The sequence below is a fragment of the Heliangelus exortis genome, chromosome 2 (genome assembly GCF_036169615.1).
Source record: "Heliangelus exortis chromosome 2, bHelExo1.hap1, whole genome shotgun sequence".
Taxonomy (NCBI): domain Eukaryota; kingdom Metazoa; phylum Chordata; class Aves; order Apodiformes; family Trochilidae; genus Heliangelus; species Heliangelus exortis.
The window spans coordinates 40,771,944-40,793,603 of NC_092423.1; the positions used below are offsets into that span (position 1 = coordinate 40,771,944).

Here is a 21,660-nt window from a genome sequence, read left to right on the forward strand (position 1 = left end):
ATATTAAGAGGAAAACTGTAAGTCAAAACTAAACATCTGACACTGTCAAAGTATTTTGTCAGTTGTTACAGAAGGTGCAGAATTTGTGTTTTTATTTGGCTTAGATTTTATTTGGGTTTTTTTGGTTTTGCTTTGTTTTTTGGCCAGAAAGTGTTTACTTCCCATTTCTATTTCAAAGGAAATTTGAAGAATAGGCCAGCATGATTTTGTTCCTCCCCCCCATGTTTTTAAGGGCTTTGGTTACTGAATCTGTTCTCACAGAGGATGTTGAACCAAGAGTCTCCAGAGCCCTCTGCATTGGATACAAAGCTCTTGGAACTTGAAGACTGACTCAGTGCTTGCTTGTAATGCCAACACTGGAGTTATGGAAGGCTTTATATGAAAGCAATGGGAATTCTGGGCATCTTTGAATACTTGAGCTGAATTTCTAATCAAGACTATGGACCACTCTTAATTCTGCAGTGAGTGTTACTCCATCCTAACCAAAACAGAAAGGCTGCTCCACTATGATGTGACCATCCCTCTAGGAGTGTGTGCAGTTGTTAAGGTCACAACCAGCCTGGCCTAGGCTGGCACTGGGACATGGGACCAACAAAATGTCACTTCTGGAGTTCTGTCTCTCTCCCTAAATAGTGCCCTTCTCAGTGTCTTATAGTCTACAGATTTGCTATGAGATCAGATGACTGGAAATAACTTTTTTTTTTTTGCCAAGGACCAGATGTACTGCCTTTTAAAAATGGATGGCGGCTTGAATTCAGCTTTAAGAATGTGGTCATATGACAGAGATTACAGTTAAGTATTTATTTATCAAGGATTTCTATTTTCAAAGCAGCTTACAACCCCATTATAGTTCACAATCTAAATATAAGATCTTATAATGAAAAGGCACAGACCAAAAATAATGAAACATGCAGAAGTTCTACGTTCCAAATTATGTTCCTAGACAATTAAAATATTTTGTCAAATCCAAAGGAAACTGCTTCCTGGAAATACTGGTCTGAAACACAACACTGAGGAGCTCTGAATGCTGGGGAAGTGGAACAAAAGCTCTGATTCTTAGAGGGCACTTTGTATTGGATTGCTAATGGCAAAAAACCTGCCGTAAATAGGAGACTGAAAGGCAGTAAATGATGTGCACATCTATACACAGAAACATAAACCCGGTAAGAAGCTATCACATAAGAGTTTTATCACAGAATCATGGAGTCATTCTGCTTAGAAAAGACCTTTAAGATCATTGAGTCCACCCATGCATTTCGAATATTTAAGGCTAATGCAATAAGAATGCCTGAAACACTAAAATAATTCAGGAGCTACTAAAATTTGTGGCAGTAACGGAAGGTGAACTATTTTCTTCTGATAATGTGATCTGAAAAGGGAGAACTATCAGTGTATGTCATGCTGCATGTGAAGATTTTGCTTGTCTTTTGTTTGTGGGTGACTCATTAGTTTTACTGATTATTAGTTGCTACTGATTGGAGTCGCAGCGTGTCGGTAACAGTAAAAATAAGAACTAATGACAGTGTGATCTCAGGACATCTCTGCAATTTCAGGGTCATCTCAGTACATCTCTTTGCAATATCAGGGTCACTTAGGATGTCATCAGTGTCACAAGCTGCATCAGTACCCAATCTCCATTCTGACACTGTATGAATTCTGGGTCTGAGGATGAGAGCTAACAAACTCCTGCTCTGCTAGATTTTTGCTCCCATCACTTGTTCTTTGGCCTGTGCTGCACCCAGAACTGCAGGAGTCAGCAGGGAAACTGAGATGAACTCAAAAAAAGAGCTTAAAAAGAGCAACCCATAACTATTCTGGATGTGATTCAGATGTATATTCTTTCTAAGGCAGAAATTTATTATCTCACTCATAAAGTTACATTTAGGTGTTCCTAAGATTGTGGCATTTAATTGTCTCTGTTCATCTCTGTAAAATAATAAAGCTCTCTTGCATCTTGGTTGGAACTAGTATCATCTACCTTTTCAGGAAAACAGACCTATTTTATCCAGTGTCATAGAAACTGATGCCAGAATGAATTCAGACCATAACACAGTGGGAGTACTCTAAAGACAAATGACTTAGTAAGGAAGGTATTTGTATTCTAAAAGCATTTTTTGTGTTATAAGGTGTATTGTAAAAGATCCTTAAAAATAATCCATAAGTTTTATGATCAATAAATGACACCGATATACTCTATACCTTTGGAAATGAATGCTACAATAACACAGCTCCAGGTATAGCTCAGACAAAAAGATGCTGATCTTGTACATACCCAGGCTGTCAGGTTCAACACATTTCTTAAAGATTTCCTGGCCATTTTCACAGGTTCAAGGCTCCAGGGAAGGCAACAGACTTTTGTGTGAACACATTATTTACCTGTATGAAGTCATTTAGGAAATTAAGACTGGTAAGGCATAGAAAAGTATTGCTCTTAAATGACTAATTATATAGCATGAAGCTTTGTGACAGTAAGTGTTGGTGGAACTAATTTGGGCTCTGTCATTACATGGTAGTTGATGCTGACCAAATCACAATATCCTTGCCTCGGTTTCACCAAACAGCAACTAGATTACTGATTAATTTAATCTTTATTAATCCCGAGATTACCATAAACATGTGCTTCTGAGGATTAAAACCTAATCCTCAAAGCATACTTGCAAAGGAACTCTGCTAACAGAAAATGTAAGCTGAGTTTTAATTAAAACAAAAGGCAGCTAATGATGCAGTATTCAGTTTTATTTCAAATTAATTCTTCAGAGCAATCTCAGGATCAAATCAGAAGTAGAACTGGGAGGAAAAAAAAAAAAAAAGAGAGAGAAAAGTACCTGTAATTGAAAAAGGCCCTATAATATGATGGAATAAGACTTGCTCACAATTGCTTCGCTTTGGGAAGGCTGATAAGAATCTAAGATCTAAATAATAATAAAGACACTCCCGATAATAATTGAGACATTCAATTATGAGGCATTCTAATTCAAGTGCCTGGAAGCATCCCTTGAGGAGCTGTCAGCCAGTGTAATCGTCTTTTTATAAGGGCTGGGGAAGTTAAGGACTTTATTTTGCTTCATGGGATAATTGGCCAGGCTACCGCCAGCTCTATTTTTACTTCAAAGTCACGGTAGCTCGTGGGGGCTTGGGGGCAGCGTGTGCGTTTTCAGACAGCGGTAAAACCCACGCAACTGGTGCCGGCTCCCTCAGAACCATCCCAAGCGCTCCTGCTGCGAGTTTGTCTGTGCGACAGCTCCCGCCAGCACCGGCCCAGCGAATTCGGGTGCGGACGGCTCCCGCAGCCCCGGAGGCAGCATCTATTCCTCGGGGCACATCCTTCCCCGATGCCCCGGACTCCAGCCTACCACGCGGCGGGGCCGGGTGCTGGAGCCACGTTCCTGTTTCAGCTCCGGCGGGGAAACAATGACTTTTTATTCCCCACGAGTTGCCGCTACCTCTCACGTTTCCGGGGCTGCGGGAGGGGGCGCTGCCCGCCCGCTTCTGTCCCGTCCCCGTTCCCCCCCCCCCCCCTCCCCCCGCACCACCCCGGGGCGCCCTCACAGGCCGGCGACCCCCACGCACCCAGCCCCGCCACCGCCCGCCCTCAGCGCGGGCAGCACCGCCCATTGGGGGAGAGGAGGGTGCGGGCGCCCGCACGGTCCTCTCTGCAATCCTATTGGCTAGCGTCACCGCGCTGCGCTTTCCCATTGGTTGCCGCCGCCGCCAGGCAGCGGCGGGGTCGGGCGGTGCCAGCCCGCCACCCCTACTCCCCCTCCCCTCCCCTCGCATCGCCGCTGTCGCTCCGGGCGAGCGGGTGTAGTTCGCCAGCGGCCGCGGTGGCTGAGGAGGCGCCGGGCGGGTGGGGTGAGTTTGGCTTAGCGGCTCGGTTCCCGCCGAGTCAACTTTTTCTCGGACGGGGCCGGAGGAGCCCTCCGCCGGCGGCGGGACGGTTGCGGCCGTTGGGCAACTAACGGCCGGTTGGCGGCAGCCCCTCTGGCTCCGGGTCCCGCGCGGAGACTCCGCGGCGGGAGCGCCCGAGCCCCGCAGCGCTCCTGCCCCGCCCTGGGGCAACCGCCGGGCGCGCGGGTGGAGCGGCCGTTGCCCGCCGGGCTCGCGCGCGGGGAGGGAGGAAGGGAGGGGGCGGCGGTGGGTGAAGGGGACGGGCAGGGAGGGAAGGGGGTGGCGGAGTTGCGGCGGTGGGGCCGGGGAAGGGCTGGTGCCCTGGGGCGGTGGAGGGGTAGGGAAGGGGTCTGTGAAGGGCTCGGCGGTCGGCGCCCTCTCGCCTTGCTGTGAGCAGCTGGTCTCTGCCCCCGGTGCTGAGCGAGGTGAGTGGGGTCGTAGGGTGGCGATCCGGGGGACCAGCTTCAGCTTCACCTCCCCCTTCCTGCGGGTCACCCCGCGGCAACGCCGGCATCCCGGCTCTGTCTGGCCGCCTGCCGGGGTTTTCCCGCTCCGAGCCTCTCGTTCGGCTCCCAGGGAAGGCAGAGGGGGAAGCGGTGGCCTCGCTGAAGCAGCTGGAGGGGCAGCGGTTACTTGTGTCACCCGGGGAGGGCAACCGGGGGTGCGGGCCGGCGGCTGCGGGCGAGACAAAGGAGCTGCTGCCGCTCGTCTCCTGGAGCAAGGGGCAGAGAGCGTGGTATCTGGCAGCGGGTTTCCCGCTCCTGCTTCTGGGCGCCTGTGCCTGCTTCTGGGGAGATTTCGAAAGGAGTTTAGTGCCGTGGGGTGAAATATATTAAGTCTAACCCATTTCTTCTCTACCCTTTTTTCCCTGCCGCTTAGACTTAGATGTCCGCGGGTAGGGATGCGAGAGATGGCAGCAACAGTTACAATTGCTGAGAGTTCGCAGCTGAGGTTTGTAAGTAGGAAGTGTGGCAGACTGCAGGGGATTGTGCCTGTGTAGGCTTCGTTATTTAGCTTCATGAACGTTGAATTCGAGGAACTTTCCATGTGCTTTGTGCTTCAAAAGTAACGGTAAAAGCAGAGGTAATGCCCCTGGGTTAGACTTATTCCCTGTTTTGCTGTAAGCCAGCATGTTTGCTTCCGATCCAGTTGAATTCTAACTAGTCCAAAAAAACTCCTGATATCTTGAATTCACAAGGAAGAGATCCGTGTACTCCGGGATTATTAAATCTTGTTAGCATTGATCTCTCATATTTTTAAGAAAGGCAACTATTGTGTGAGAAGACAACTACAGAAGAACCAAAATGTTTCTAGTAATTGCTCTTTGATTCAAGTGATTGCTCTTTGATTGGTTAGCTACAAATCTAGTCATTAGCTTGTTTTTAAAAGGCAAGTTGAACAAATGACACTTCAGAGAAGCAAAAAGCAGTTTTATGTAGCAAAGTGTAGAGTGACATCGACTATTGGTTTTCTTTGCATAAAAGGCTTTTCTGCATTTTTTTTCCTCTAATAATGCAGATAGATGGTGCAGTGTCTTTCCAGACAGTTGTGCTTTCCATAGAATGTGTTCCTATATGACAATGCTTTGCTTTTGTTGTCCTCTCCACCTACCAACAAGTTCTTTTATGTTGTGAAAAGTAAGTACTATTGTAAAGCTTGGTCAAATTAACTTTCAATTTATTTTACTTTCATCAGTGAAATACTTGCTATGTACTTTGAAGTTGAGTTTCAGATGCATCTGGTACTGTTCTTGGATCTATTTTTTCCTCCAGATGTAGAAGACAATATGAAAATACTACTTTTGAAATGCAAAATTCATCTGCTTCTCTTCTGTCATAACCTCTTTGGGACACTATGTACTTTTAACATGCCTTTTATCAAGAGGAGTGACAATTTTGAGGAAGTTCAGAATTGCTTGGGATGCTTTATTAATTGTAGCAGTTTACTTTCTTCCAGTGTTGGGCGGTTTTAAAGGTATAAGTTAAATTTATTTGGTAAGGTTCTCACAAGGTAAAAAGGCTTTCATGGACAGAATTGTGTTGAACTTTTGCCAGTCTCCTTCCTGAATCAGAGGGTTTTCTCTCACTTGAGAGACTCTGTGGTGGTGGACATGTTCACAGACATAGCTGGGTAGTTAAGTCACTGGGATTCTAATTTTGCAAGGACTTGTATCAAAGACAAGCACATGCATGAGATATAGCAAGGCTAGGCACTGCAAATGGTATGTGCTGTCTATATTTTACTTAGCACAATGGAGCTGACTCTAATCTGGGAGAAGAGCCCATTTACTGATGCACATATTATGACTATCAAACCCAGTAGTAGGTTGCTGAGTTGAAGTCTTAATTCTTAGTGCATGTTAAGTGTAACCCCCAATATCCTGAACATTCTCTGTTCGTATCAGGAAATGGGTTTTTGTTCAATCCTGCCTTCAGGTAAATGCTAGGTTCTCTCTTAAACTTTTAACACACGCAAAGTGAAAATTGCCTTGTTCATTCTGGAGACTTACATTGTTTGGTAATAAATGTCAACTAATAATTAGAAAATAAATGTACGTTTTATAGCCTGATATGACACTGTTTTTGTGGCAAACGCATGGTTTGAGAAACCTGCAGGAGTTGTAGGGAGAAGTTACAATTCCCAGTTTCTCCTTTGGGACTGAGAGCCTGTGCAGGCTTTCAGATGAAACTTTCATGAGGTTTAAATGCTCATGTTGGTGACACTATTAAAACACAGTAGCACTTGGACACTTAAAGATCACCTGGGCACTCTGCAGATACAAAGCCTATATCGGGAGCAGCTTATACTTAAATCCGTTAGGTGGATCACCAGGTCAGGCTTCATTCCCAAGCCTTCACTTGGGCAAACATGCTCCCTGTGTAGCCTGGCATGCTTCCTCTCTTGCAAATAGAAGATATGGTATAAAGATATGGTATAAAGATATGGTATAAAGATATGGTATAAAGATATGGTATAAAGATATGGTATAAAGATATGGTATAAAGATATGGTATAAAGATATGGTATAAAGCTTATAATAAAGCTGCCGTAGAATTTGTGTGGGTAGTTTTGTTAGCGTAAATGGTGATTACACGTGTGAATCACTGCACTCGTGTGTTACCAATTATCAAGCAGTCAGTCTTCCAGGAGCAATATATGCATGAAATTCAAGCAGGAGATCCTATCATGCTGTATAGAAAATGAGAAGCCTGACAATATGACCTTCACAGTGTGTATGCACTGTCTTCTTTGAAGTTAGAAAAACTTGAAAAAGTCTTAGTCTCATGCCCTTTAGAAAAACTGAAGACTGCAAATTTGTACTTTGATTCTGAGCTCTAATACCTTGATGACTAGAGTGATTCTTTACAACCCCTAAGACTTATTCCATGATATTATGAAAATATGGTGTGCTCAAAAGCTGCATTTTATATGCACCATTTTCAGTGTGTTGGTTTGCACTTGGAAGGATGTACTTGAAAAATACTCGAATCTGATAGTTTTCCTACTCAACAATTACAGCTTTAGATTTGTTAATGTTGTTCTGTTTATTTATGCATGTATAAAAAAAACCCACCCTAAAGAGAATTGCAGGCACATTAATTTTTCTTTAAATTCATGTTTTCTCTCTTTTCCAGAAAAATTGGTTCTTCTAGCTGTCCTTAGTGGCCAGAATTGAAATAGTGGTTTATTAAATGCACATTTGGGAGCAGAGAATGTGTTGGAATGAAAATATTTTGTTGCTAGCATCACATAATTGAATTAATTTAACTGAATTAATTTATTTGAGATGCTTCTTGAGATAATCTTGGAATGCAGTAACAAAGTGGTATCAGGATATGAACTAAAATCTGTGTCAGATTGATGTCATTCAAGACAAGGAGTACTGGTGTGAAAATGTTCTGAATGTGTAGCAACTGCATATTGCTGCAAGACCTTGTTTAAAGCTTCTAGGCTGCTCACGCTCTACATGATATTGAAATGTTTTATTAGATCATGTTTATTAGATCATGCATTGACCAGAATCTTCCTTGTACTCTATCATGTATAAGTGTACACGGACACTTGCATGGTCTTAAGCCTTTCTTTATAAATATTTGACACTTAAAGTATTTAAAATTAGTTGAAAACATTGGTGAAATTTGGCAGGTTTTCCATTAAGTCAAGGGGTCAAATGCTTCTGCATTTTTCATTATTTTTAAATTTGTGCTGGAACTTTGTTAGCACAAAACCACAAATAATACTGGATTAGATTTGCAAAAAAAAGCACAACATCTGAAAAAATCCAATTAATAGAATAGTTTCAGTTCAGTACATCTGAAATAATACAGGATATGAAGGAAGTGTTTTCTTGTACTTCTGGTGAAATGGTTGTGAAGCCTTTGTCCTAATTAGGACCATGTTCAAGAGCAGCAGAATAAAAATAGAATGTTGGCTTGGTCTGGGGCGGGTGGGACTGTTATTTGTGGTGATTTCTTTAGATGCATCCCCACATGAACTCACATGCTTTGGTACCAGCTGGAAAGGTAGTCAATGAAAGCATCAGAACTTGCAGCCCAAGTGAGTTCTGATATTATCTGAATGTGACTCTTGTCATTGCAGTACCAGAAGTGGGAGGATGTTGGTGTATTTGTTTTAGTATGTTGAATTAAGGGCTCTTTTTATAAGGATTCAGTGTAATTTCTCAGTGATGTACTGTACAAATTTAGTCTAAATGGGTTCAATAAACTGTTGTTACTAGGAGTGTTATTTATTAGAACTGGAATCAATAAGCATGTGGAATTTGGATAGATAATAATTGTCACACTTACGTATGGAGAACATGAAAGTTAAGGGTGTGCATGAAAACTTTTTTTTTAGCTTATTTTGAATGATTAGCATTGCTGAGGAATCATCAGGTAGTTGAGGAGGAGACTGGAAATGAATTATCTCTCCAAAACAAATGTATGTTTGTGTTGCTCTATCTCAAGCCTCTGATATTAAATTCTATATATCAAAGCATAACAGGAATTTAGGTACAGGCACTACTAGATAAATGGTAAAACATGCCTATTGCTGATGCAAAAGTCCTTGAGTATTTGTATTCCATCCTGATTGGCATAAGAGCTCTCATTATAAATTTAATGACAGAAACTATGTATTTTGGACACTTTTGATAGCATTTAAAGAGAGCTCTCTTAAAAGATAAGATACTCGACATCTTGTTACTTTTTTTTTTTCTATTTGGAAGCTAACCTTTAATTAAAAATAACATGGTATGCTCTGAAGCAGCACTGGATATTAATTAACTCACTTTAGTGCTTAAAGCCATGCTGTCTCCTAAGGTTTCCTGTTGTTTGCACTGGGTAAATATTTATGCTTCAGCAAGGCATTAGCTTCAACCTGAGGGATAGTGCATACCTCTTTAATAATTTTGTTAATGCTAAATACCATGATTCATTGTTATTACCATATTTTATTGAAATCCTTTTTTTTTTTTTTTTTTTTTTTTTTTTAAGAAAGGAGGGAAGAAACCTATTAAAACTTCAAATATGTGATAAGAGAATTAAATGTAATAGTCAATAATTAAGCTGTCTAGCAGTCTGAATCTTGTACAGAAGCAAGTGCTGGATAATATAAGGTCTTCATGAATGTCTGGTTAATGGGCAAGGCTGTGCTATATTCTTGTGGTTTGTTTTCAAGTACTGGAATCCTGTTCTCATACATAAAGGCCACTGTTTTGCTTTTCGAATTCTCTTTAATCCTACAGTATTTGCTATATTAAAGGAAATGATTGGAAAATGTGTAAAGTCATTAACTTGTCCTAATACGTCTTCAAATAGTGTTAAGTATTTTCAAACAGCTTATCATACCATAGAATCATAGAATAGGCTGGGTTGGAAGGGACCTCAGAGATCATCGAGTCCAACCCATGTTGGGTATATTATAGTAACATTATCTGAGGAGGCAGCCTATAGGATCTTCAGGTATAAAAATGAAAACTTTTTTCCTCAGCAACACCTCAGTGTTTGCTGACTGAAAGAAATAATGTTACTCTATCAGAATTGAAGTAGGTTGCAAAATCAGACTGTAATGTCATATTTTGTGTCAGGCTGATGAAGGGAAATTTTTCTAAAAGCGTGGGGAGGAATGATACTGGATTATCCCTTGGTGCTAAAGTAACAATTTTATGTTCCTTGTAGTAACTTTGTGTTGGATTTTGTCAGTGAAACTCCCAAGTGCCCCTCTGCAGTTTGTGGTTAGTAGCACATTTGGCTGAACCGATTACTGTCTACCCAGTTAATAATAATATCTTTCCTACTGGCTTTCTTTAGATTGTGACAAAATACCTACCTGCTTCATGTCACGGGCTATGGACATGCTACTGCTTTTAGTCAGTTACAGCTTTTAGACTCAATAAGCTGTAGTCTTCCCACTCACATCTTCTATGCTCCTAATTATATTGACTCCATATGTCAGGTCTAGAAAGACTAATGGACTCCTGCTTTGCTTTTTTTTTTTTTTTTTTTTTTTTATTCCCTGCTTTGAAATGAAATCCCAGTGCAGCAGCCAGAGGAATAGGTGAGAGGCTTTTGACAGTAATTCTGCACATCCGCTTACACATAAATTCTGAAGCTTTGCCAGTGCTGGTATGGTATTTACCAATTCCTGTTTGTCTTGAGAAAATGGGATTTACATTTAATTGTAAACCTGAGAAAAAAAAAAATTGTTTCTTTCTTTCCTTCCTTCCTGTTTTCTCAGCAGCATTTTGTGTCAGTACTGTAAATTATGGGTGTTTTCACCACAGTGTCGTTGTGATGAAACACTATGTACTTTAGGCAATCAAATTTGTTGTGTTACTTAGTGAAACACATCAAATGATACATCTGTTTTGCAGAGTACTTAATGATACTGCTTGAAGTGTCAGAATTCTGTTTCAGTTGGAATTGGTTGAAGTTTTGTTGGATTATCAGTGATGTATGAAAATACAGCAGGACTGTTCTTCCAGCAATTTTGCATTGTATTAGAAATTGACTGAGAAGATTAGCAGTCTTTTTTTTTTTTTTTTTTTTTTTTTTCTGCCTTAGTAACTTTTGTTTGGGATACTTGCATTCAATGTTATTCTTATGTCCAGATTTAAGAGCATATGCATTTACAGATTTACAGTGGTTACCAAAGTTCTTGCTAGAATGCAATGCTTTTTTGTGTAGTGATATTTTTATCCCAAACTATTGTTAGTGGCAAGCTGTAGCTGTACAGGTAAAACTGCTAATGATTTTTCCCATTAAACTTAACATCTCAACTATGCAGTCCCTTTGCATACATAATACATACATTCGTTCATTCCTTGAGGAAGTAATGGAAATCTTTGATTAACATTTTAGTAAATTTTTTTTAAAGTATCTTAGGTGTTATGACCTACCTGGCAAAGAAGTGGATAATAGCTCATATATGTTCATGAAGTTGCAGCAATCTAGTGAGAGAGTGACAAGGGCTAACTCAGATAACTATTTATATTAGCTTTTTTTGTGTGTGGTAAAATAGAAGTCCTATATAAATGCAGTAGCAGCAGTAGGATGAGGCTATGCTTGACATCAAGGGAAGAAGGAACACCTGAAAGAAGATCCCAGCTTGTACACTGCACAGAGAAACTGATACAAGTGTGAATAGAAACTTAACTGATTAAACAGGGACCAAATGACGCCACATTTACCATTCCGGAGGTTCCTTAAATGTGTCTGCTGATTTTAAATAAGTGTATGAACTTTGTGTGTTGTGTAGTTATTAACCCCACCTCCTGAATGTCATCCTGTTTGAAATGTGGCCATTCACTGAGATGATGTTTATTTCCTCTCATGTGATATAGCCTGTTTTGGCCTTGAGTCGTTGCATCTCCCCTTTCCTATGAGTATGACAGTTTTTATGAACATAACATGTTGCTTCCTAGGGTTGTTAAGCTGTATTGATGTTGTTAAGCTCAGGTTCATTTGAGTCCACTGTGTCCCAAATACATGAGTAGTCAATGGTAAATTTCCATGTGTCGTCAGATTTGTGTCTGCCATTAAAGTGGCTTTGCAGTTGTTGCTTGTAAGCAGAACACACTAAATCAAATTCAGGTTATTATAGAAAACAGTGTTGACTGCTTTGTCTTTATGCTACAGAAATAGTTGTCAGGTTCTAAATCATGAAGTTTGTGCTTCAGATTCAGGGCTTTGAATTTGTACCTGAATGTTGAAGTCATGCTTATGTATTCTGGAGATACTAGATATGCACGGCTCAAAGAATGCACTTAGAAAACAGGCCTGTCTTGAGATTTAATAAGAATGCAAAGAAAAGAAACAGGAAAAGATAATTAATTAATGCTGCTATTTTTAATCTGAGCCTGTTTTCTGCTACCTAAATTTTATCAATTAAATTAATTAGAAACTGTCGTTATGGCTTTGGAACAATGTCAGATTACTTTCTGATACCATTTACTCAGGAAATCTGTACATGAGTTGCTCAAATGAAAGTCCCACTAGAACCTGTGTAAGTTGAGTTTCATTAAATTTATGTTTCTTTCATGGAATAATTACTATTCTGAGCTTTAAATGCTTTCATGAAGTGGGAACTTTTTATTTGAAGAACTTTTTCATCTAATGAATTCAACCTAATAGGCCCTAAAATGTAAGACAGTTAGCACCTTTTTTTCTGCTTTGCCACTGTCATGCTTTTGGGGGATGAATTTTTTTTTTAAATGACAATATAGAGCAAGGCATAGAGTAGTAAATTGTCTGACACTTTAAGTTGCATATAGTTTATCTGTAGTACAGCACTGAAATTATATGTGGCAATAGAGCATTTCATGTGTTGGATGCATTTTTTTTCTGAAAGAGAAGAGTCATTCCTGCTGTTACTTTTTAAAATTTTCAGCTAAAGTACTGGTTTTTGGTTACATATAAAGTATGTAAAATACACAAAGTTGTTAGGTGCTCTGAAATAGTCTTGTGAGTACAACAGGCTTGTGCAGGAGGGCTGTTGGGGTAGGGGTGGGCAGGAGGGAAGGGTTGAGAAAGAATGAAATACTGCTATGGAGAGATTAAGCGTATTTTTCCTCAAACTGTCTAACACACGATTATGTGCATTTATTGATGGATCATTTTAATTCTGTAACTTAACAGTGAGCAGTCATAAAATACTCAAAACTAAATCCTCATATTATTTCCAGTATTGATTTACCCCTACAGATAATGCTTAGTCTTGCAGTGTACTAAGTTCTTTAAGGCCTGTTTCTGACACATGAAAATCATTGACCTATCCCAGGGTTTATGCCAAAAGCATAGTTTCATACTTTGTTTCAAATGTGATGTGTTGGACTTTCTCAGCTGCAAGTGGAAATGATTTGAAAGCATAGTTCATACTTGTGGGTCCATGAAAACTTATGAATGCTTGCAGAGTAGGAGTCCAGGTTGTAGAGTGAAGTTTTAACTGGATATATGCATTATAATGTTACTTTAATTTAAATTCTAGTTCCTTATGATGTGTATAGCTATTACTTTGATTTTTCTTTATGTTAAACTGTTAAGTATATTAATCCTGAATAAGTATGAACATATTCATACTTATTACTTGAAGATTTTTCAACTAAATTTTCTTAAAAATCTAAGACTACAGTGTTTAGAAGTGTTCTTTATCAAGGTTTCGATAAGATGTAAGCCTTAGTGTTTGCAGGGAGTAGAAACAAAGAGGAAGGAAGTATCTTCAGCTGCTAAGGAACACTGTTTTAAAAGTGATAGCTCTTATTTTCATGTAATGAATGTAACTGTTGGTATATTACAGATGATAGAAAACCTATCCCTTAAGGATGGGGAAAAAAAAAACCCAAACCAGGCAGCAGCCCTGAAAAATGCCTTTGGCAATATGAAATTCAAACTGATCAAAGGTTAATATCCTAAGTTTCAGTGACTTTCAGAGAGCACTGGGAAGAAACATGTTCAAAACAGTTATTTTTGTGTAGCTTCACTATCATATTTTGAAGATGACTGCAGTAATGACCATTCTGAATCAGACCAGCACTTCTGAAACCTTGTTGCCTTGACAGTGACATTTAAGAGAAGCCTAGAAAGGAACTGGTAAGGGAAGCTGGAAGAGTATTCTGGTGGAACAACTTCTGACTTCAACTTTCTGAACTGGAAGAAATGCTTCTACATTTAGTGGTTGTGGATGGATTCTTCCATGAATGTATTCAGGCTTTTTTCTTTGCATTTGTGTCAAGTTTGTGTACTTGGACTTGGGACTCAATGCATACTTCCTTCACGTTGTTTTTGGTAACTCCTGTCTGGTTTGAGCCTTTAATCTATGGTTTCACCTAATGTGTGTTAGTTCTCCTGTTGGAAGAGGCTGAATGCCCAACTCTTGTCATTTTAGGAATTTGCTTGAACCTGAGTCAGTGATGCTTGGTGTACTGTAGTTATCTTGTTGACACTGCCTGATTTTACACTGAAGACAGCAATTACCAGAAAATATTTGTTACTGAGTCTTTGAGCATTGCTTGTATTGTGTGTTTGAGTAAAGTGTGTGTTTCAGGCTTAGCACAATGACGGTTTTGTTTCTCTGCAAAAATTTCTCTTGAAATTTTTAAAATTTCAAGAAGTCACACCTGGCCTTTGTGGTTTCTGAAACTTACCAGAGTAGTTTTTGTAGTCCGCAGTGGCAGTTCTTTTCTTGAGGGACCTTTACATGAGTACCCATGATTGCACCTACAAGTATCTGTTTGAACAGGATAGGTTGACCTTGCGTAATAAATTAACAAGATCACTGTGTCACTAGTGTGAGTTCTGAGTTAACATCAGGAAAATCCCTTCTCCTTTTTGACAATTTATTCAGGAATGCACTTGGTTGAGTGCTGTTTCCTATTCTGAGGCTTACGAAGGACTGTGTCTTTGCCTTTGAAACAAGCTGTAGACAAAAGTGTTCAGCAACATGAATTTTAAGTGTAGAGAGTAGTCCTTAAGTGAACTTTATGTATAGTGCAGAGATGATTAACAAGTTTTTAATACTGCTCGTGCCACTTCAAGGGATAAGAAAAGTTGAGTCCTAATTTGCCCTTCCTTACTTTAGTATACAAAGTACTGTAGAATACAAGATCAACTAGATCAGTGTGCCAGGGACCTGGATCTCTTATGGGTCTGGTAAATCCAAACAGAATGTTCACAAGTTTACTTTGTTCCTCTTCTGGCATGAGTTGGCAGATTTGGCTGATGGTTCATAAAAATCCTAGCTTTCTGCTCTATGTTTCCCATCAGCTAAAAAAAAAAAAAAAATTCTTAGCAAATAGTACGAACTTCTAAGCAGATACTTTTCAGATTTAAGTAAGGACACAGCATATGCTTTCCGTCCTCTTCCAGCAATTCCCAGAGGATGAGACTTGAGCGGGTTTTGGCTCCTGGTTTTGTTTTTTCCATCTCTCTGACTTCCACTAGCAAATGCAGAGTACTGTGGTTCCAGAAGGTCAGTTCTGCAGAGCCTGAGAGTTCATTCTTCATCCAAGTCCAACCTCCTCATACATAATCCAGATTTCATTTGCACACATGCACCGTGTGCATGAATTCTCCAGAGGCTGGGTAGCTTTAAAGAATAGGAAAGCCACCTTTTTTGAGAATTTAGTTTTAAAGAACAACCTGTGCATGTTTTGTCTGTGTTTTCTTTCAAGGCTATGGTTTGATGTTATTGTGTTAAAGAAGTCTTAAGTGACACAAGAAAACCTGAAGCCATTTAAGTAGATGAACCCATTAGTAGGTTTGGCTGAGAATAAGTCTTAATTCATCTTGGCTCACTTTCCACCAGCTCAGTAAATAGCAACTTTTTATCCCCTCTCTATTAAAAACAGTAAGTTTGGTAAGTTCCTCTTGTATTTATGCTGTAATGGAAAAAGTAATGGTCTTTGTAGAGAATTCATAGAAGTCTCTTCCAAACAAGACTTGCTTTTGTCAGATAAACTTGTTTTGTGCTTTACTGTAGTTGCACTAATCATTTAGAAGCAAAGCAAAAGTTGATCCTGTGTAAGGAGAGTTTTATTATACTATTCTAATAGAGCAAGATCAATTTACAGCTCTCAGATATTACTTGGGATCAAATCCAGAGAACAGTCTTACCTCAAGCTATGTCAAAATGGATTGCAGACTTTGAATGGAATCCGAGTTAAGACTTAGTCTCCTCTTGTTGATATTAGAGCTTAAATTGTGTATACCCTGGGATTCCAATGTCAGAGATTAGTAAGGGCTGTATGGCTTTATGCATGCTTGCTTTAAATAAATGTTCCACTGGGAAAGCTAGTTTGTTAATTATTTAACATAATTCATACTTCTTGCTGCTAATTGAAGTTCAGAGTCTTGTGGAAAATACTGCAAAGTGCTTTTAACTCTCAAGGCATAAACACAAAAAATTGCCTTGTGTTAGCTGGGGCTGTGGTAGCTGTGCATGTTAGTATCATGTGGCAAATGTGAAGTTATAGGATAAGACCTTTAATGAAAGAGTGTCACCTGAAGTTGATTTACTTCATGTGTGCTATAATCTAATATTATGATGCATCTAATGAATGTCGAACTGAGATGTGACAACCTGACTACTACTGAGATCCATCACAAATAATTTTGTGGTATTTGAATCTTCGAGACTTCTTCCTCTTTCCTGCAATTGTTTTGCATCAGGATGACCAAATGACTGTGTCTTTCAATCTTTTGGAATGAGAAGCATGGGGACTGTCAAAGCTGCTTGTCTGTTTTAGTCGAAGTATTGTTTGATTTGTGGAGACAAAAGCAATTTGTTTTTTAAAAAAAAAATCTCCACTCATCTGAACTATTTTCAGGGACTTAAGAGGAAGAGACCAATTCAAAGGGAATTATGTGCTGACATACCTTAAAAGAAGACCATTTTAGGGGAAATGCTGTGTAGTGTCTATTATATTGTTTTATTTTTCGTTAAAGTTTTGGTATTTGTAAAATACCTTTTAAATATATATTTACGGCTTTTTCTTTTTTTTTTTTCATGTAGCATGTATTTTACTTTATCCATTTTGTTTTAATTCTGTGGTGACTGAGGCATCTCATTCTTACAGTGGCCTAAATCTTGCAGCTGAATCCACTCAAACAGCTGTAATTAAGGCATGCTTTTTTAATCCTTTTGGGTTTAAAAGGTTAACAGATGCTGTAAATTAGGCCTTATTTTGTCCTGCTTTTTGTTAAAAATTCAATTTTAGAGTTACTTTTTGTAATCTTTCTACAGGTTCCATTAGAAAAAAATTTGAAATCTGTCTTCCATTAGAAAAGTCTTGGGTTTGCCAACTCTATCCATATGTTGCTGCAGTCCAACTTGATCTATTATTTAGCTAGCACAAAATGGGGCAATCCTCAGGTTGTCTGCCTGTTTTATTAGATCCCACATACCTGATGTGTGGAATTGAGGGTCTTTTCTTTCCAGGGAGAGATCAGTCTACCAGGTAACTTTGTCTTCAGGAAAAATACTCATAAAATAGATTTCTTCTTTGTGACACTCAAATGTATATTGTTGTGGATGGATGTATGCTTGAGGTTAAACTGTATTCAGAGGGGTATGTGCATTTTTTAATGTGTGAAAGTAAAGTAAGGACAGTATTTTCTGTGCATCTTAACTGCCTTAACTCTCAATGAAATGTCTCCGCTGCTTTTAAATATCAGACCTGATCAGCAAAAACTTCGTCCTGTTTCTTTTAATCCAGCTTTTTGTAGATTTTTTTAAAAAAAACATGCTTTTGTCATCAAATACACAGTCATAAAAACTTGTAGTACTGTCCTTAGTCCAGTGGATAACACTAGCTAAGGGTGCTCTTGTTTTTACTGATCACATGGCTCCTGTATTCTCTGGGAGCTTTTAATCTGAAAACAATGGTTGATGCTAGAAATAGATGAAAAAAACCTCTTCAATAAATGTGGTGTCAGCTGTGGACAGGAGTATCCAAGACTCCTCTTGACCCTTGAAAATCATAGGTTTCTTGCTTTGAGCAGTCAATATTAGCACAGCACAGACATTTATGCTATTGGACTCAGTAGGGAATGGTTGCTATTGTCAACCCTGCTGAAGCAGGAGACACTGCAAAAGCCTCTGTCTGCCTTGGCAGGAATGGAAGTAGGATAGTAGAGCCTGTGATTCTGTAGGAACTGATGAGGTTGTTGCTTCAATAATTGTATAATAATTGTATAATTGCTTCAATAATTTGTAAGATTTTGTGTGTGCTAGCACACAGTTACATCTTTAAAAGCCTCACTTCACAACAGGGTTTGACACACAATCTATACCATTCAGAGACCACTAATCCTGTCATCATTGTACCTTTAGAGATCATTAGTCCTGGTCAGAAAGAGTTGGTATTAAGCTAGATGATTTTCCTTTTTGACAATCCTTCCTATTTCTTTGTTGATACAGTATGACAGAAATGATGAGGTTTGAATTGGACAACTGGAGATCAAGTCCAACCTCCTTTTCTCAAAGCAGTGAAAATTGGTATAGGTTCCTTGCTCGGGATCTTGTCCAACTGGGGTTTTAATATCTTCCAGGATGGAGACTCCTCTGGGCAACCTGTTGCAGTGTTCAGTACCTTTACATGAAATTACATTTGAACCCTTGTGGTTTAACACCAATCAGCAACAAAGCACCACACAGCCATTCACTCTCTTTTCCCTGGTGGAATGGGGAAGAGAATGGGAAGGGTAAAAGGAAATATGGGGTTTGAGATGATAACAGTTTAATAAATAAAACAAAAGCCACACACACAAGGAAAGCAAAACAAGGAATTCATTCACTACTTCCCCTAACAAGGCAGGGGTTTTGGCATCCCCAGGAGAGCAAGGCTTGAGAAGAAAATGCCATCACTCTGACCATTCCCTTCCTCCTTCTTCAGCTTTATATACTGAGCATAGTTTTATAAGGTGTGAAAAATCCCTTTGGTGAGTTTGGGTCAGCTGTCCTGGCTATGCTTCCTCCCAGCTTCTTGTGCACCTGCACAGTAGAAAAGCAGGGAAATTTGAAAAATAAGAAATCCCTTGATCTCTTAGCAGCAACTAAACCCATCAGTATATTGTCAACAATCTTCTCACATATCAAATCCCATACTGAATCCAAAACACAGCACTATTCTGCTACTATAAAGAAAAATAGCTTAGTTCATCAGCTTTGTGGCCCTTTCCTTAATTCTTTGTATGCTTGTGTCTGTTGTGCTGGGGATCCCAGTGTTCCAGATGCTCACCAGGGAAGGATCACAGGGAAGGATCATATCCCCTGAACTGCTGGTGGGCTGAGGGGTTTGATCCTCTGATCTGATTCCCTGATCTGAGGGCTGTTAGCTGCCTTTGCTGCAAGGCTGTGTCTTTGTTAAAAGGATGCATGTGTCTGGATCATGTGCGCCTTGTTCATGATGACCCTTGGGGTTTTTTCTGCCAGGCTGCTTTCTGGCCCTGTGTGTGCTGGTGCCTGGGGTGGTTTGTCCCCAGGGATAGGGCTCAGTGTTGCCCTTTACATTTCTGAGATTCATGCGCTGGCTCTCGTCTCCTGCCTGTTGATGCCCTTGTGAATGGCAATGCCGCTGGGGGTACCAGGCTCTCCTGGTTTTGTGTTATCTGAAAACGTGCTGAGAGTGAGTTCTGTCCCATCAGCCATCTTCCTTAATGAAGATGTTAATCTTTACTGGCCTAAGTATTGACCCCTGGCATACACCGGTAAGGTCTCCAGCTGGACTTTGTACCACAGGCCTGAGATTCCTGAGGGGAGCTCTTGCTGGTAACAGCAAAAGCAAAGGCAGCAGTGAGTACCTCGGCCTTTTTCATCTCACCTCACAGCAGGCCCCATTCAGCCATGGAGCCCCAGTCTTACCGTTGCTGATAATATTTTTGCAAGAGCATGTGAACCATTCTTGAGCTTTCTTAATCCTTCTTCCTCTTAGGACTCTGTGTACAACTGTGTCACAGTCACTGTAGCTATGGCTCATACATCACTGCTCATCACATGCTCATCACTGTAGCTCGTGGACCTGCCCCAACTCTCCACCTACATTTTAATGGAGCTGTTGCTGCATTGTACCTCCTAGGTGTTTAAAACTACTACTGTTTTCTCCAGAAATTAAATCTAGCCCTATGTGGCTTGTAATTTCTTAGCCCTTCCTTGTTCCCTTTTCATCCTCAGAAAGCACTGTTTTTGTATGCTTTGTACAGACTTGCATACATTTCTGAGGTTGTAAGATATTGCCCTACTTAGTTCTCAATGTTTTCACCTTACCATGTAATTTATTTAATGATAGTCCTAGAAGAAATGTCTGCTTGTATTATTATTGTATATTAAAATTATTCAAGAAGTTTCTAGACAACCTGTTCAATTTTATTCCTTTTGTTGTGCCTGTCTCAACAACAACAGCCTATCAATTGAAAGATCTTGGTTGCTTTAAGTAAAGCCGAAGTACTTTTTTTTTTTTCCCCATGCTTTTGAGGATTATAGTCAACTATCACTATTATCGTGTCTGGCTCTTCTTCCTTTAGGCTTCTTAAAAATCTCTGGATATATTCCACTATGGGCTGGATTTCAGAACAAAATTTGTATTTCTCTAACACAGGAAAATTCTCCTTTTTCCCTCTTTTCCTTGCTTATCATTCCTCAACAAGCCCATACTAATTTTAAATGGGGAATGGAAAACTTGATGGGATATTTCGCATGACTGAACATTTCACCGAGTGTTAATTTTTTCCTCAGATGAGTATTTATTTTTGTAATTTCAAAATCCGTAATCACATTAGGGTAAGCTAATGTGTATTGTTTAATACTTTACTTATGTCTAGGGCATGCCCCACAGCATGCTCATTTAACTTTTAGTAGTTTTGTATCTTCATGTTATGTTGCTCTTTGTTTTAGAATAAGCCATTCTGAAGGACAGTTTTTTTTAAGTGTTTTCTCAAGAATTAAGAGAAATCAGAGATGACTTTCGAAAGCCACTCTGGATCTCTTATGTTCAAGTCTTCAGTACTGATGATCTTACTCTATGTGAGATTTTGTGGGATGTTGGACTGGGAAGTCCACCTTAAGCTACATGCTGAGGCAGCAGGCTCGTTGTCTTGCAGTTGCCATGGTGGAGGAGGATTGAAAGGTTTTCCATCAGTCTTTGTTTCAGTGACCTTTTCTGAGTTGGGAATAGCAGTTGACTACGAAAAATCTAACTAGTAATTATTTTTCAGTGAGTCCATACAGTTTTCTCCCAAGTTCTTTATGCTGGAAAATAAATTGAAATTGAGAAGGTAATATTTTCTGTTTCCAAAATGCCATTTCTGCACATCTTTGAGTTACTGAGCTTCCCATGCAATACGGATTTGGAATTTATTAAACTGTGGTACGTGAAGACTCCCATGCTTGATGCTTCCAGCAGCTTGCTTAAGTGAGGTAGAATGAAAGTTCAAAGTAATGTCAGCATGTGAAATGCTAAAGGTAAAAAGCATTATAAGATGCTTCAAATACTCACAAGGTGTTATATTTCATAATCTTTTTAATGCTGTGACTACATAGTTTTCACAAACTGTGTTTGCTTGTTCTTTCAGGCTGAAGGTTTTGGAACAGATGTTGGAAGATGTTAGCTGTGGATACTGGGGTTGTGGAGGAGTGGTTATCAGAGTTCAAGGTAATATACTCTCAGATATTTAGTAGTGTTTGAATTACTGCTGGAGCAGTGTGCGTGAGTGCTTGATTGCTGTAGAAAGTGAAAAAACACACTAACCTTGGATTTTGCTGTGATAATGTGATTAATGC

General features: G+C 39.7%; 1 protein-coding gene and 1 long non-coding RNA gene across 11 annotated transcripts in view; both read left to right on the plus strand.

Moving 5' to 3' along the window:
- Positions 1 to 710: 710 nt before the first annotated feature.
- LOC139793702 (uncharacterized) lies at positions 711 to 1,895 on the plus strand. The gene is made up of 2 exons (XR_011724730.1): positions 711 to 791; positions 1,554 to 1,895. It is a non-coding gene; the product is annotated as an uncharacterized lncRNA (long non-coding RNA).
- A 1,839-nt stretch (positions 1,896 to 3,734) lies between these two features.
- Positions 3,735 to 21,660, plus strand: part of HYCC1 (hyccin PI4KA lipid kinase complex subunit 1) — a 42,893-nt gene continuing 24,967 nt past the window's right edge. For 5 of the 10 annotated variants that reach the window (XM_071735724.1, XM_071735717.1, XM_071735719.1 and 2 more), the window contains exons 1-2: positions 4,205 to 4,313; positions 21,453 to 21,532. In XM_071735724.1, the coding sequence (XP_071591825.1) occupies positions 21,482 to 21,532 (51 nt within the window). In that variant the 5' untranslated portion in view covers positions 4,205 to 4,313; positions 21,453 to 21,481. Of the gene's footprint in view, positions 3,853 to 4,204; positions 4,314 to 21,452; positions 21,533 to 21,660 lie in introns of those variants that run through there. The other 5 variants (XM_071735725.1, XM_071735720.1, XM_071735726.1 and 2 more) reach the window with 3 other exon arrangements.